The sequence below is a fragment of the Rattus rattus genome, chromosome 3 (genome assembly GCF_011064425.1).
Source record: "Rattus rattus isolate New Zealand chromosome 3, Rrattus_CSIRO_v1, whole genome shotgun sequence".
Classification (NCBI taxonomy): domain Eukaryota; kingdom Metazoa; phylum Chordata; class Mammalia; order Rodentia; family Muridae; genus Rattus; species Rattus rattus.
The window spans coordinates 198,585,845-198,601,131 of record NC_046156.1 but is presented as its reverse complement, the minus strand read 5'-3'; the positions used below and the strand labels follow the sequence as shown (position 1 = coordinate 198,601,131).

The 15,287-nt window shown below is 43.2% G+C and overlaps 1 protein-coding gene across 1 annotated transcript in view; it reads right to left on the bottom strand.

The window, feature by feature from the left end:
- Positions 1–15,287, bottom strand: part of Arhgef28 (Rho guanine nucleotide exchange factor 28) — a 295,945-nt gene that overhangs the window by 79,869 nt on the left and 200,789 nt on the right. Inside the window, exons 12-16 of the mRNA XM_032898997.1 lie at positions 10,954–11,158; positions 8,324–8,435; positions 4,600–4,642; positions 1,773–1,896; positions 1,385–1,517 (exon numbers count right to left, since the gene is read on the bottom strand). Coding sequence (XP_032754888.1) covers positions 1,385–1,517; positions 1,773–1,896; positions 4,600–4,642; positions 8,324–8,435; positions 10,954–11,158 — 617 coding nt within the window. The remainder of the gene's footprint in view (positions 1–1,384; positions 1,518–1,772; positions 1,897–4,599; positions 4,643–8,323; positions 8,436–10,953; positions 11,159–15,287) is intronic.

Here is a 15,287-nt window from a genome sequence, read left to right as displayed (position 1 = left end):
AAGGAAGACCCTCAAAGACAGAAGGCACTAAGACAGGAGCATGCTGGTTTGTGAGAAGAAGGGTGAAGATGGCAGTGTCCTGGTTAGTTCTTTGTCAACTGACTCAAGCTAAAGTCATCTGGGAGGAGGGAACCTTCATTGGGAAAATGCCTCCATCACATTGACTTATGGGTATTTTTGTAATTAATGATTGATGTGGCATGGTCCAGCCCACTATGGGCCATGCTACCACTGGATTGGAGGCCCTGGGTTGTATAATAAGCAAGGCAAGGGAGCCACAGAGAACAAGCCAGTAACGGTATTCTTCCATGGCCTGTGTTTCAGTTCCGGCCCTGCCCCAGCGCCTGTCTTGGCTTTCCTCAGTGACAGACGGTCAACAGGGACTTCTTCCTTCCTTCTCTAGGTGCTTTTGCCATGGTATGTTGAGGGCCAGAATGATCCAGGACTTTCCTCGAGGCCCTCAATGTAGAGGAGGAACTTAGTCCCTTGTTTAAAACCAGGTACATGCTTGGCAAGGCCAGGAATAGCTTGGGCCAAAGCTTTAGGGGAGTTACAGTTTTCTGGATCCTAAGAATTCATTTCCCCTTTTAGGGCTGTGGTTGTTTGTCCCAGGGCTTGCATACCCTGTCTTTGATGCCTTTGAAATGTCCCTCATTCCCATTATGCAACAATGCTTGATTCGCTTCCTGATTAGCTGATTTGTTCCCACAGTATGATGGCTTTCGGCTGACTGTGTTTCAGTTCTCCCCTGCAAACTGTATGGAAGATGCTGTATTTCTTAAGAAAGTTGCTCAGCATAAAACATAGCTTTATGTAAGACCTCCTGATCTTCAAACTTTCCTGTCTTCTTTGTTAACAGAGTTTATTATGGCCATAGAAGACAAACATAAAGAGACCAATTAGGATGGTGGCTTTTGGTGAGTGAGAGTCGTGATGGATGATGATGGGTTTGAGATACACATTGGAAACAGAGTCCAGAGAGTTGCTAAAGGACCAGTTGCAGCATGCAAGAGAAAAGGAGTCATGAACAAACCCTCTGAAGTCTTGTCCTGAGTATCTGTCTGAGGTGATGAGTGGATGAGCTTGACAGCAAGCACTGAGATGGGCTCCAGATCTCAGTTTTCAGCATGTAACATTCAAAGGCTGGGAAATGTCCAAGTGGAGATGTCCAGCAGACAAGGTAGACAGGCTTAGACTTAAGAGAGTCGCCAACTAGTTAAAAGTACCGGATGACCAATGTTGACCACGGCAAGGCAATTGCTCTATGATATGCGAGGCCCTCAAGAAAAGATCTGTGCAAACATGCTTAGCAGTGGCTTTCTTTATCCCTGGGAGCTTACAGGACAGAAAGACAACACGTCACACACGGTACTCAAGGACTTACTGGCACACTGGAGTGACTCTTTCCCCAGGAGTGTTTTATCACAACCGGAACACTGCAGAACTCCAGAGAACGTTCCCGGGACAAACTGATGTCGATTGAGTTTTTCTTTATCTTTAGCATCCTTGTTTTTCATCTTCAAAAGCAGCAGTCACGATAGAAAAAGTAGGAAGAAACGTAAAAAGGAAACAATCAGAACCCATGCATTAATGTGAGCTGACCCCTGCATGGGCTTGCCTTACTAATCCTGATGGCCTGACAGGAATCCTAAGAAGGGGCACACACAGTCAGAGGCAGGCGATCGAAGGGGAACACCTGTGGAAACTACGCTAACTGCTGAGGACAGAAGCCGCCTACGCTCTATAGCAGTTAGGCACAGACACTCCGTTACCTTAGATTTGTTCCGAGGACTGGTCATCCTGTTCATGAGGAAGCTGAAAGTCCGGCTCACTTTGTGCTTTTCGGACTCTGATTTGGCAGGAATGATGTAGTCGTCCCATTCTTCTTCCTGAATTCTACAAAGAAAGGACTCTGTGACCAGGCTTTGCAGGGCTAAAGGGGGACAAAGGACAGCACGGATGCATGTTCTTACGTACATCTGTATGGGTGCGGTTGGATTTTTGCTTTAGGTTTAAATGCTTCTAAAGAGAAAAATGGCAACTTCTTAACTAAAAAATGAATCATATGGACGGATGAACACACGGTGACGAGATTTGATAAAGCAGAGGCTAACAACCGTAGAATCTAAGAGTTGAATAGTCACCATACCCTTACTTCGACTTTTCTGTATTTCTGAAAATTATACAAAAGTGCTTGGCAAATGCACCTGTATAAGCTTACTCTGAAAACATGCCAAAAGGACTCTCCTCAGACAGAGAAGCCAACTAACAGTCATGAAAGCAGACTTTATTATTTATCTTGGGAACAGTAATGGTTTGCAATAGGACGGGCATTTCCCCAGTTGATGCCAGTTGAGAAACAGACTGCGTCTGTAGGTTCAGCCTGTCCCACTCAGCCAGCTGCATCTCATCTTAAGAATGTAGGTCACAGAGGCGCTGAGGCTACCCAGGCTGCACACTGGAAGTAACTGAGCCTCCCCCTAGTCCGTGTAGCCATTCCTGGAGGGAACAGACTGAACTATCTCGAATAAAACAAAATTAACTCCTGGTTACTCATCTCTACTTCTATTCACCACATCACAGAAGACTTTATCAATAAACTATTAGTTTTTGTTACAAATCTGTCAGGTTGACTGCACTATACTGCGCTCTTCAAAATGCTATAAAACTATGCTAATTCTTAGCCCCAGGGCAGAGGAGACTTAAACCTGAGTGCTAACAAACCAACACTATATTAAGGAGCTAGAACCCACCAGTCCTGGTGGAACAGTGGATAGCACAGGTGTGAGCCACTGTTGAATTATGGGAGGGGCACTGCCTCTGTGCAGATGCAGGAGAATGTTTCATTCCGTGTTTTAACCAAATTCCACTGTGCAGTGCCCCTCTAGCACTTAGCTGCCTTGGATAAGAACTAACTGAACTTAAATGACTTTTAAATTTATAAAAGTCAGAAAAGATTCTTTTCAACATCCCCTAACCAAAAAAAAAAAAAAAAAAAGCTCAATTTCTGGTATGAGGTGGATGACCAATAGAATTGCTAACCATAAAATCTTATAAACTTTATTCTTACAGAAACTCTCTTGATACTTTTTCAATAGGCGAACATGCATTTCAAATGTGCTAGGAATGTGGATCTTCAGATCTTAACCTTAACCAATTTTACTGATAACCTATTATTTTCAGTGAATTGATTTCTAAGTATTAAAGTAAATTCCCACTATGCAAATGGAGGACCGATGTAGTAGGACTCCCTTTAAGGCTGAGATGTTTTAGAAGTAATTTAACCAGATGCATCAATGTAACGTGGACGGTTGCTACAGTGACATTCTATACTATGTAACCATCAGTGAACTGGGAAAGGGGCTTCTCTGTTGCAATGAGCCTACAAGGTCTGGGATGAGTCCCTTTCATGTGTCCTTTTCTCAAAAACTGACTAGTCTAAATAAGAGAATACCAAAAAAGTGACTCCTCTAGGAATAACCTACCCAATGACCCAGGTAAAGCATCAAGTATGACAAGAAACTTCTTGGAATATCCAACAAGACACCAGGAATAGTGTCAAGGAGAAGAAAGATCTGCCCTACTGGGCCCTCTAAGTATACAAGTGAAAGGGAGGAGGGAGGGAGACATCAAAAGTGACCAGGAGTAAGAAAGTCACTCCCACACACCCCAACCAGGTGACATCACTGTATGAGCTGTGACTTCACCAAGTGTCACACTGGCTCTTATCTTACAGCCTCCTAACAGAGAATATTTTTAATTAAAAAAATCTTAACAATTAATCCACTATTACTACAATTATTAGAAAGACAGAAGTCTAAAGATAGTGAATCGGCTAGCAAGATGGTTATCGAGTTACAGTGTCTAGAACAGACAGACCACTTAAATATAAACCACTTGAAACAGCGAGAGGCACGTACGGTCACCCAATAATTGTCAGTTACTACTGCCTCAGCTGTCACCAATGTCATCATCCTCTTTGTCACAATGCCATTTCTGTCCCTTGTTCTGCAATAACCCCAAGGACTACTTCCATGGGTGACTCATGCCAGCTAGGTACCCAAGGCCAGCAGAACTTGGCCATCCCACTTAGAGCCTTGGTTTCTTCCCAAGCTTGGCTATGGTGCCAGCTTTACATTTTAAGATGCAGAGCAGCTCCGACTTCAAGCCTCAGATCCACAGAGTGATTAGAAGCCCGGCAGTGCTGAGGGCAGCTCCTGCTTCAAGCCTAGCACTACTAAGCCGAAATCCACTGAGGGCAAGGGCAAGCATGTTTATGGGCTTTGTACAATAACCACCCAGGGGAAGGCTGCTGGAAAGTCTTCTTGGAGTTGATCTAGAGAAAAACCTGCCATCTCTGAAGCCTCTCAAAATGTTCAAATCTGAAAATAACCTAAAATGGAACCCTCCTGTCCCCAACCCTGCAGCTTTACCCCTGAGGATGGAAGACAGTCATCTGGAAGGCTGTACTGAGTCAGAGAGAGAGCAATGGGTCTTGCACAGCTTACTACTCAGAAATCTCTCACCAACTCTGGGCACATAGGAAACATGATGCATAGACATTTCCAAACCCTGCAGAAGTGGGAACCCTCAACGTACCTTTTTTCTCCTGGTGGCTCCTGGAAACTATATGATCTCTGTTCTGTAAAATACAAAAAATTAAAAAGGGAAACCTAAGACAAACTGCAGTCACTTGCTAGTCTGAAATACCATTCTATACATTTCAATTAGAAAAAAAAAAAACCAAGAAAACTGATCTTCTGCACATAAAACGTTATTGCTTTCCCTGCTTGGAGTGGAAGAGGTCAGTTTGACGTCTTCAGGGACTGTGTTAGCATCGATAAGGGAAGCTGATACTTTGCAAGCGGTTCAGAGAGTTAGTTTTGGCTACTCCTTACTGAAAGTTCAACCCTTTTGTAACACTTATCCCCCGAAACAGGGAATCAGTAACTTTTTAGCAAAGCCCTACAAAAGCCCTGAAGGCCAGCACAAAGAAGGGTCTATTGTAATGTCGTAAAATCCTCAAGGAGTCCGATCATAAATGCATTTTATGGTTGGTGGAAAAGAAAAACCAGCCCTCCCATTGGCCTTGCAGGACACAAGAGCAGGTTTTACAGGCATAGGACAGAGTTGGAATTCTTCCTGTGGATAAAGGGAGACACTGACTTAGACGGGAGAGAGGGAGGGAGCAGCCACTGAGGAGCACACCACCCACAGAACAGTGCAATCCTTCACCAATGCAGAGTGGACGGAGGAGGAAGGGCGAGAACTATGGGCCGGATGAGCCAGTTACGCACAGAGTGTAAATAAATAACCCCTGAATTCTTGTATGTAATAGAAAGTCTACTTTGTGAAAAAATCAAAGGCGTTGGTAGTCATTATAAAATGTTTTTCAAATTAAGTCATAGGTCTTATAAATAAATAGGGTAACGTTCCCAAAAAATCAGAGAGCCAGCCAAGCTATCAAGCTATAAAGTCCATTATAAAGAAAACTGGTCACGATCTAATGGGAATTCCACCCATCAGTTTATAACAACTTTCAAACATATGGCGGAACTCTACAAACTCTTAACGTAGACTGTACTTGGACTCCACAGTGAGGTGGAGTTACTACTTCAATACCGACATCATTCCACCCTACAGGGATCCACAAAGCACCGAAGGAGACTATGCGGATAGACTTGATTTTAGGTATACCAACATTAAATACTGAAGTTGCTCCCATTGAATCCTTGACTCCAAATCAATTTTGGGAAAAAGAAAGCCTGAGAAGTCACAGCAAGTAATCCTTCAGAACTAACGAGGAACACAGAAGATGGCAAATAAGAGCTAGAAGGAGGGACTGGAGAGGTGACCCAGGGCTTTAGCAGAGAACTGGAATCCAGCTCCCAGCACTTGGATTGGGTATCTTACAACTGTCTGGGTACCCACACAAATGCAGCACACATACGTATATACTCAGGCACATACCTATACATGTAAAATAAATATAAATAAAAGGTTTTTTTTTTAAGAATTAAAAGGGAGAGATGGCTCAGCAATTTAGAGCACTGACTGCTCTTTCAGAGGTCCTGAGTTCAATTCCCAGAACCCACATGGTGGCTCACAACCATCTGTAACCCACGAGATCTGACATTCTCTTCTGGCCTCTCAGGGCACAAGACATACACATGGTGCGCATACATGCATTCAAGTGAAACACCTACATACACTAATTAATTAAAAGGTTTTTTTTTAAAAGAATTAAAAATAGTACAAATGAATCCTAAGTTTGAGTGTCCATAAAAGGGAGCATCTCCCCTCCACACCCCCAACCCCGGGAGCAAAGGGAGATTTGGTTTCTCTTTAAATAAAGATAAATTTAGTATTATTCAAAATTCATTAAAAGAGAAGTAACAGCAACATAAATACCAGTTTACTTTTGATTCATTGTAGCAAACTGAACAAGAAGACATTTGAATGTGTCCTGGAACTAGACAAGCTTTCACACCTGTGTTTTTGGTTACATAAACAAATGATTCCTTCTCCATTAGGAGCTAAATTATTCTTTGTAGCCATGCGGGTGTGACTGGCCCATAAATGATATCAACGGTGAGACTGGCAATTGTACAGCTTCTGTCTACTGGGATCCGTGTGTGTGTGTGTGTGTGTGTGTGTGTGTGTGTGTGTGTGTGTGTGTGTGTGTGTGTGAAACTTTATTCAAATAACCCTATGTTTAAATATACTGTTTAAAGACAATCCTTTATTTACTTATAGACCAAACGGGGAAACAAAGGAATTTATGTCATCTCTTTATTCCAACTCAAACGCACAGAATTAAGTTCTCATTTCAAATTTGTAATGGAAGATACTTCTTCCTTACTAAACAATTGCCTTTCAGCCATCAAATGTCACAGATTTCAAAACTTCGGGGTCAGAGAAAGTTCTAATGGTGAGTCTCCAATACCATGCACTGTGTGGAAGATACCGGTATGTGTTCCAAAGAGCAATAGTATGAGGCCAGTCACCAGCTAGGTCTATTAATGAAAAGATGTCAAGGAACCATTTCAGAAAACAGAAGCCAAAGTTGATGGGAGACCTGGAGACCCAAGAAAGACCCATGCATTGGAGGATAGGTGAGAACAGAGCAAACTTCTAACTGCTTGACGTGGTTGCAGCCATTTTATTCTGAGAACTTTTAGAAACGCTAACGGCCAGTCTTCCTTCCCTATATCCCTCAGGAAAGGGGGCAGACACAAAGCAGCGCCTGCTATGTGACTCGTGCATCTCACACATCTTATCCATGTGGTTGATCTTGCTGGAATAGTTACCATGAGTTCCACATGATGTCAAAAAAGGCAAAACGGTAATAAAAACCAGCACAAAGTAAGAAAGGGAAAAAAGGGAGTAGAGGAAGGGATGTGTGAAGATTTCCTGTCTTAAATATTGCATGCCAGGAAGGAAGAGTCCTGAGACCTGCAACTTGCTGTTGGATGGCTCATAGAGAAAAGAAAACAAGGGTGTTGTCTGATGTACTGGAAGATTTTTAATTAAAATGCAGTCCATACAGACACGAACGCTCCCAGACCAGCCTTTAAATATGACCACTACACAATAATCTGTGTGCAGGAAGTACAAAGTAATTAAATTTTAAAGCAAAGTTTAAATTGTCGCCAGTGGGTGAGGACAGCTCCCAGTAGAACCCCACACTTCTCATAAACTTCCTGTTTTTAGGGCTGAGTTCACTTTTGAAAATTAAACAGGCTCTTCTAATGGGAACCCTTTCTTGTAGCTATACTCTATTTTAATAAAGGTTTACTGTATAAAAGGTCTATTTCCGCTTTTTCACATTGTTGCTCTTCCTCCTAAGGCTGAGATCCAGTTACTGGTGTTGTGAATACATTGTTATTTCAACTCTCCCAAGGCCTGGGCTGAATATGGAAGGCAGGGATTCCATTCTGCCATGCTGTGCCTACCTCTGAGGCGCTTTGCCTTTCCACACTGTACACATAGGTCAAAAGTAAATCTCAGAATTTACTTTACTTAAATCCTCTAAGGCCCTCAAAGTAATATGCCTGGAATTCATTCTTGTTGGCACCATTCTTGAGAGCAACATTTTATTAAAATAACACAGACATGAGCACAGATGCATAATCTTATCAAAATGACATCTATAACTTGATCAATGTTCCATGAGGAAACGATTCTACAAAGCTTAGAAAATCCAGTTGTGGAAGAAGGATTAGAACTCACCTGCAGTTCCTTCCTGTCTCATGTACTTGGACTAACTGGACTCTGCTCTGGAGTTGAACGAGTTCAAAGTCAGATGGCAGACAGGGCTTACCTTCACTGGAACTGCACACTGTGAAATCGCGCACTGGCCGGGATTTTCCTGAAGAGATTTTGGGTGATGAGCAGGAGTAGGAGCGTGATCGGATCCCAGAAAGCAGGGACTCCTAGGAAAGTCCATGGTATTACCAAATCACTGTCATTGAAGAAAACCCCAGCTCACACATTTCATCCATCGTTATTTGTCCTGGGGATTGAACCCAGAGCCTCATGGATGACAGGAAGGACCTCTGTCACTGAACCCCAGACCACATGCTCTACAGCTAAGCGTTGTCCTCCTAAGTTACCCAGGGTGGCAATGAGCTTGGGACAGTCTGTCGGTCCCCCACGTAGCTGGGTTAAGAGACCTGCACCATGACACTTAATATATGATCTTAATTATTTGTTCTGCTCGCCTCTCAAAGCTTCTTTAGTGTTCTCCTTTTTTGTTTAATGCTTTGATAAATGTAAGCTCTGTGGAATAGTTCTCAAAAGTTCTCATACATGTAAAAGAATATCTTTGAGCCATTTCAGCAGCTTGGTTAAAAATGAGAAAATGAAGTCACATGGCTTTTTCTCTGAGTGTTCAACTGTGGCTTTAATTCGTTTTTATGTGGATTATTACTTTTTTTTGTTCATTTATACTTCAGTATTCAGACAAAATGCTACACTGAGACCTTAATTCTTAAGCAATTTTAGAAGGTGGGAAAACACCTACTTCTAATTATAAGAGGTTTTCTGCTTTCAAAGGGCTGTTTATAGTTTTAGGTATAGCTTCTAGGGGGAGGCCTTGTGAATCCTGTTCACCTGGGCACATTGGTTAACAGACTTTCCAACCGTACTTCCCATAGTGATGTTATCAATGCTTTATAGGATTTTAAAATCATTCCTTTCATATGATCCGCCATTTTCGTTCCTGTTTCCCAATTGCATGTCATTTCTATTATGTTTGCAACATATATGAAAGCACAAGACGGCAAGATAATTAGAACATTGTTTTCTTATGTGTTCTGGAAATGTTAGAGGAATATGCTATAGAAATCCACTAAAGCCCTTTATGGTGGTATCTAAGACAGAGGTCTTAGCATTGACCCTGCCCATGTATTTCTGAGGGACGACTTATGATGAGGGTTAAGAGAAAGTGATGCAGAAATCTTTACTAAAATTAAGGCATCGCAAAGCACCTATCTGGGAGCTGGCCTTGCCTATCCTTCCTGAGTGAAAACACATGGTCCCTGGGCAGCCATTGGTTAAAGGGCTCAGGGCAAAGCTGACCCAGAAGCCTGGCCTAGGTTCAAAGAGCCTTGGCCGAGCTGCTTCATCTGGGTGCACCCACTGGGGCCAGTGGCTGAGTGGATGCTGATTATACCCTAACCCCAGCAGGAATGGACCATGAAGGCCCCAGAGGCCATCCTCTTCCCTTACGTCATGCATAGTAACCATTGTGCAATGCAGTGGAACTTGGGAAACTATCCTAAACCTTTTGGCAGAGTTGTGCTGGGTAATTTCACAGGCAAAGCAAGCTGTGCTTTACAGGACAGAACCTTCCTTTGAAAACGAATATGAAATTGCTTCCAAGGAGCGATCTTTCACTCAGAGGAATGATAAGGTCTTCACATTCCCTTCAATCCTCAAGACCAACTAGTATGGACATTCACAAGCATATCTGTTTCTTTCTTGAATATTATCCATCCCCACATCTATTCTTACTACCCCGAATCATCACAGGTTGTTCAGGCTCAAAACATAAGGCTGGATCTCCAGGTTGCAGAGGGAAAAGGATTCAGTATGAGGGGTTAAAAGACCTTAATGACATGTGGCCGACCTGGGCTCACCTAGACAAAACTCTAATTTCTTTCGAACTATATAATAAAAGTTACTTTTATGTCTTAGGTGAGCTATAAAAACACTTCTGTGTTTTGTACATATATCAAGCCATTTTTGTGTGTTATGGGGTACACTGCAAAAGCAAGGTGTGATCATACTGACTATGTGTTCCTGATGGAACTCTGGCATTTTACCCACCATTTTACAGTAGAGAATGCAACTGAAGAAGAAAATGAGTGGATGGCAAAGGAACTCTAATAGAAAAAAAAAATAGGTACGTTGCAGCAGAAGGATTTGCTTTGAAATGATGAATTAAAGTATTTATTTAAAAAAAATAAATGAAGTTTGTGAAATTTTCAAGGAGAGTAAAACTTCAAGATGATGAAGGAAGTGACACTGGGGATTGGCTGAGTAATCAGAACGCCCAGCAAATGTCACCCGTGACTTACTGACATCATCTGCCCCCTTTCTTGGACCAGGCTAAGGTTATATGGGCAAAGCAAGCTCGGTCACTTTAACCCAGTTCCGACCGTTTTCCTTCCTCTGCCTCAGGAAGGAGAGCGTGAATATTACATGAAAGGGGAACCTTTCCCATGTATGTAAAAGTGGCATTACTCCTCGTGCGTTGGTAACACCAACCAACCGCTGGAAGCGTTGTTCAAATCAAAATGGACATTAAAAAGCAGGTATCTCAGGAGTCTACCCCAACACATGAACTCTGTAGGAAGGAGATAGAAGCCACTCTGCAAGTAGAGATGGACACACTGAGAACTCATCCTGTGTGTTCCCTATAAGCAGAACAAACACCGAGGCGTTTACCTTTGAATGCAGAGTGCTGGACAGGGAAAGTGATTCGGTCCTAGAGATGTTACAGTCTGGTTCAGTGTTCGCATCAAAAGAATCCAGTTCATCTCCGCCAGGGAGCCCAGTTCTTGGGGAACTCTGAGAGCCGACAGCATAGCAGATGGGGGGCTCAGAACGCCCTTCCTCTTCACTGTCGGCAACCAGGGCATCCAGGCTGGAACTAAAGCATGAGATAAAGCACTCGGTGAGCAGACAGACAGACAGACACTGGTTTTTACTTTTCTACCCTCAGCTTCTCTCACTGGTGTGAGACACCACGAGTGGTCATGTGAGTTGTCACTGATACCTCTGATTAGGGGTGGTCGTGGGTGGCCATGGGTGGTCATGGGTAGCCGTGGGTGGTGATGGCCACATTAACATGAGATATATTTTTTTTTTTTTTTTTTTTCAGAGCTGGGGACCCGAACTCAGGGCCTTGTGCTTGCTAAGCAAGCGCTCTACCACTGAGCTAAATCCCCAACCCCATGAGATATATTTTTATAGTATTTTTTTTTTGTCTGTTTCAGTGGTAGAAGATGGGGTTTTCATCCAATGCAATACTGGACAATCATCTTAGTAGGACTGCAAACAACAGAAGATGAAATTTTTGAATGAACCAGTTTGGTTTTTCTTTTTCAAAACAGGCTATTTTCCTAGAATATTGATTATATAAATTAAATGACTCCCAGACAAGAGTTCTTCCTCCATGCTTATAATTTAAACTTTAGATCAGTTTCTAACCCTGAGTTAATCCCTGAGCACAGAAAGGTACTTGGGAACCCGTTAGTAGCTGCAGGCCACTGTCAGCACCATTCAGGGTTCCAAGATGGCTCCTCTTCCAAGAACTCATTGAAATCTTTTAGGTCAAGAGATCTGGAAGCATGAATCTACTTCACTTTTGTTGACACCCAAATGCCTCAGAGCCAGTTAGAGTCTTTTTTTTTTTAATGAAAAACAAAGCTTTGTATAAATAAAATATTCCTGACAAATGTTACTGGTTTGGAGTCATAGCAAAGTATAGCCATTTCAAGGTTCAGCGTGGTTTCCTAACACATGAACAGTCTCAGAGTGGACGAACAGGGATGTCAAAGCTTGCTGCATGTGTTTCCAGCTTACGTCCTCTGCACTGGTGAACTGGACTCTGTCAGTGCACAGTAACATCCCACTGCAGATACACCGCCTCCCGGTTACAGCACAAGCTTCCCATCACTGTGCACACTCCTTGGATGCTCCAATATCACGTGACTTTCGGCACTAGAAAACAGTCACGACTCTTCCCCATCTAAGTCACATTAGACTGTGACTTCTCTTTGCTGAGCTGTTAACCAAAGACTCTGGAAGCCTAGACGGTGCTCTTAAAGACTTCCTGTAGACCTTACAGTCATAGCCCATTAATGGGATGTAAGGCAGATTCATTAGGCCGTGATCAGAATTTTCCTTTATAATAACATACAGTGTAAGATACATTCCGTAGGTCACTGTATAAAACTTACTTTCTTAACCTGTGGATTATCATGAAACAGAAAAATGTTTGAGGTGTGGGAGTTTTAAAATCAAGCAAATGGTTGTTTCCCATCAGCTAAGCTTTTGCTATTTTAAAACTTTAAAATAGGATTGCTTTTTCTGCTTGATTTCTCAAAAGGAGCTATGGACTTTAATAATCACCACATCCTGTATATAGAATTGTCGGGTTTTTCAGAAAGTTAACTTTTATGGCAAACAGCCATAGAAAGAAGAGACTCCGGGATAAATAAGACACACAGTGTGAATGTTCTGTCACAAGAATACCAGCCACGTGGGCAACGCCTCTGTGACGGGAGTTGCTCTGATAGCGTACCACTGAGGGCAGACGAGGAACGACTGACACCTTTCACCTCCCCTCAGCTGCAGCTGCCACAGGACATGACTTGGCCTCCGCCAAACTCCCATGGTGGGAAACAGAGTAATCCAAAAGCACCCGGCTACACAGCTGAAACTAAGGCATCGGCCAGCATCCTGGCTGATGATGCAAAACGTACAGTGCGTTGTTTTTCCTGCTACCACGGATACGCTGTGTTCCCAGTTTGAAAGGATCCACAGGGAAAAAAAGAACTACGAAAACGAGTAACCCATCCACGGGCTGTTTGTACCAGGGTAGAGTTTAATCATAATTTATCATTGTCTCCTTAGGGAAAGTAAGTTAGCTGTGGCCAAGGCGCTGTTACCTGAAGACGCCCAGGGCTTCGTAGGGTTTCAGACTGATTTGGATGCTATGGTAAACACACGCTTCCCAAAGTTGTTAGCGTGGCTGAGATTTTGCTTTCTGCTTCCTGCTCATCTTTTCTACAAACCTGAACCTCCTTTGTGGGCAGAGGTAGGATTCTGGGACTTGTCCTGCTAAGCTGGGGAAAAAAGTCCTCTGTAGCATTTAGATATAGGATAGGCAGAGAGCTGTGGCATCTGGATTTGAGTATGTGGCCCCATCAAACATGGCTGTAGCCCTCAGGAAATGGGGGATTTGTCCTAGTCAGCCTTGTCCCTGTACCTTCTACACATGTGACTGTGTGACGCCTAAATTTCTCTTTCATCAGAAGTTCCTGGTCTCCTGTGCTATTTCTCACTCGGTACATTTCCCTGTGTGCTTATGGTTATCAGGTTAGATCCTCCCGTGGTAGCAGCCACGGACGGGACGGAGCTGTAGTCAGCTCAAGGCTAAAGAGGAGTATCTGAAGCCACCAGCCTAGCTCCCTTCTACCCCTGCCACCATTCCTGCAGCTCTCAAGATGGAGAGAGGACATGGGGCGGGGGTGGAGAATGGGGGGCATGGGGGGTGGAGAATGGAAGGTATGGGGGGTACGGGGGTATGGGGGGAGCTAGCCTGTGGAAGCAGACTTCAGAGGTGTTCTCAGCAGAGCATCTTCTCCTTCCTCTGAGTAACCGCATGCATGGGTGTTGGCAGGCAGGTGAACAGGTGGACATTTGATATTACTTCGAAGTCCAGGCTGACCTTGAGCTTGCAATCTTCCTACTTCTGCCCCCTGAGTGCTGACTTAGTTTTTCTGATATTCTAAAAAGGAAAAACTCTATGTCTGTAGTAAGAGAGTGTTTAAAATCCCCAGAACAGGAGCACGGAAATATGAATTTGAAGTTCTGGGAATATTTTTGTAAGGAGAACAGAATAACCACTTGTGCCTTTTCTGCCTTATATATGACCCAATTGTCTCTTTGAACAATCAACTTCTGGAGATCTGAGGGGCGCTGAGCACACCCAAAAGATTCTGCCAGAATGAATTAAGTCGCGCACGGTTTAATCTATTTTGCAGAACTGTGTGGAGTCTGGCCTACACTGTCGGTTCTTTTTTTTTTTTTTATTAACTTGAGTATTTCTTATATACATTTCGAGTGTTATTCCCTTTCCCGGTTGCCAGGCAAACATCCCCCTCCCCCCTCCCCTTCTTTATGGGTATTCCCCTTCCCATCCTCCCCCCCCCTTGCCGCCCTCCCCCCAACAATCTAGTTCACTGGGGGTTCAGTCTTAGCAGGACCCAGGGCTTCCCCTTCCACTGGTGCTCTTACTAGGATATTCATTGCTACCTATGAGTTCAGAGTCCAGGGTCAGTCCATGTATAGTCTTTAGGTAGTGGCTTAGTCCCTGGAAGCTCTGGTTGCTTGACATTGTTGTACATATGGGGTCTCGAGCCCCTTCAAGCTCTTCCAGTTCTTTCTCTGATTCCTTCAACGGGGGTCCTATTCTCAAATCAGTGGTTTGCTGCTGGCATACGCCTCTGTGTTTGCTGTCTACGTCTCTGTTTAATTTCTGTTTCCATGATCTGTCCATTGATGAGAGTGGGGTGTTGAAGTCTCCTACTATTATTGTGTGAGGTGCAATGTGTGTTTTGAGCTTTAGTAAGGTTTCTTTTACGTATGTAGGTGCCCTTGTATTTGGGGCATAGATATTTAGGATTGAGAGTTCATCTTGGTAGATTTTTCCTTTGATGAATATGAAGTGTCCTTCCTTATCTTTTTTGATGAATTTTAGTTGGAAATTGATTTTATTTGATATTAGAATGGCTACTCCAGCTTGCTTCTTCCGACCATTTGCTTGGAAAGTTGTTTTCCAGCCTTTCACTCTGAGGTAGTGTCTGTCTTTGTCTCTGAGGTGTGTTTCCTGTAGGCAGCAGAATGCAGGGTCCTTGTTGCGTATCCAGTTTATTAATCTATGTCTTTTTATTGGGGAGTTGAGGCCATTGATGTTGAGAGATATTAAGGAATAGTGATTATTGCTTCCTGTTATATTCATATTTGGATGTGAGGTTATGTTTTTGTGCTTT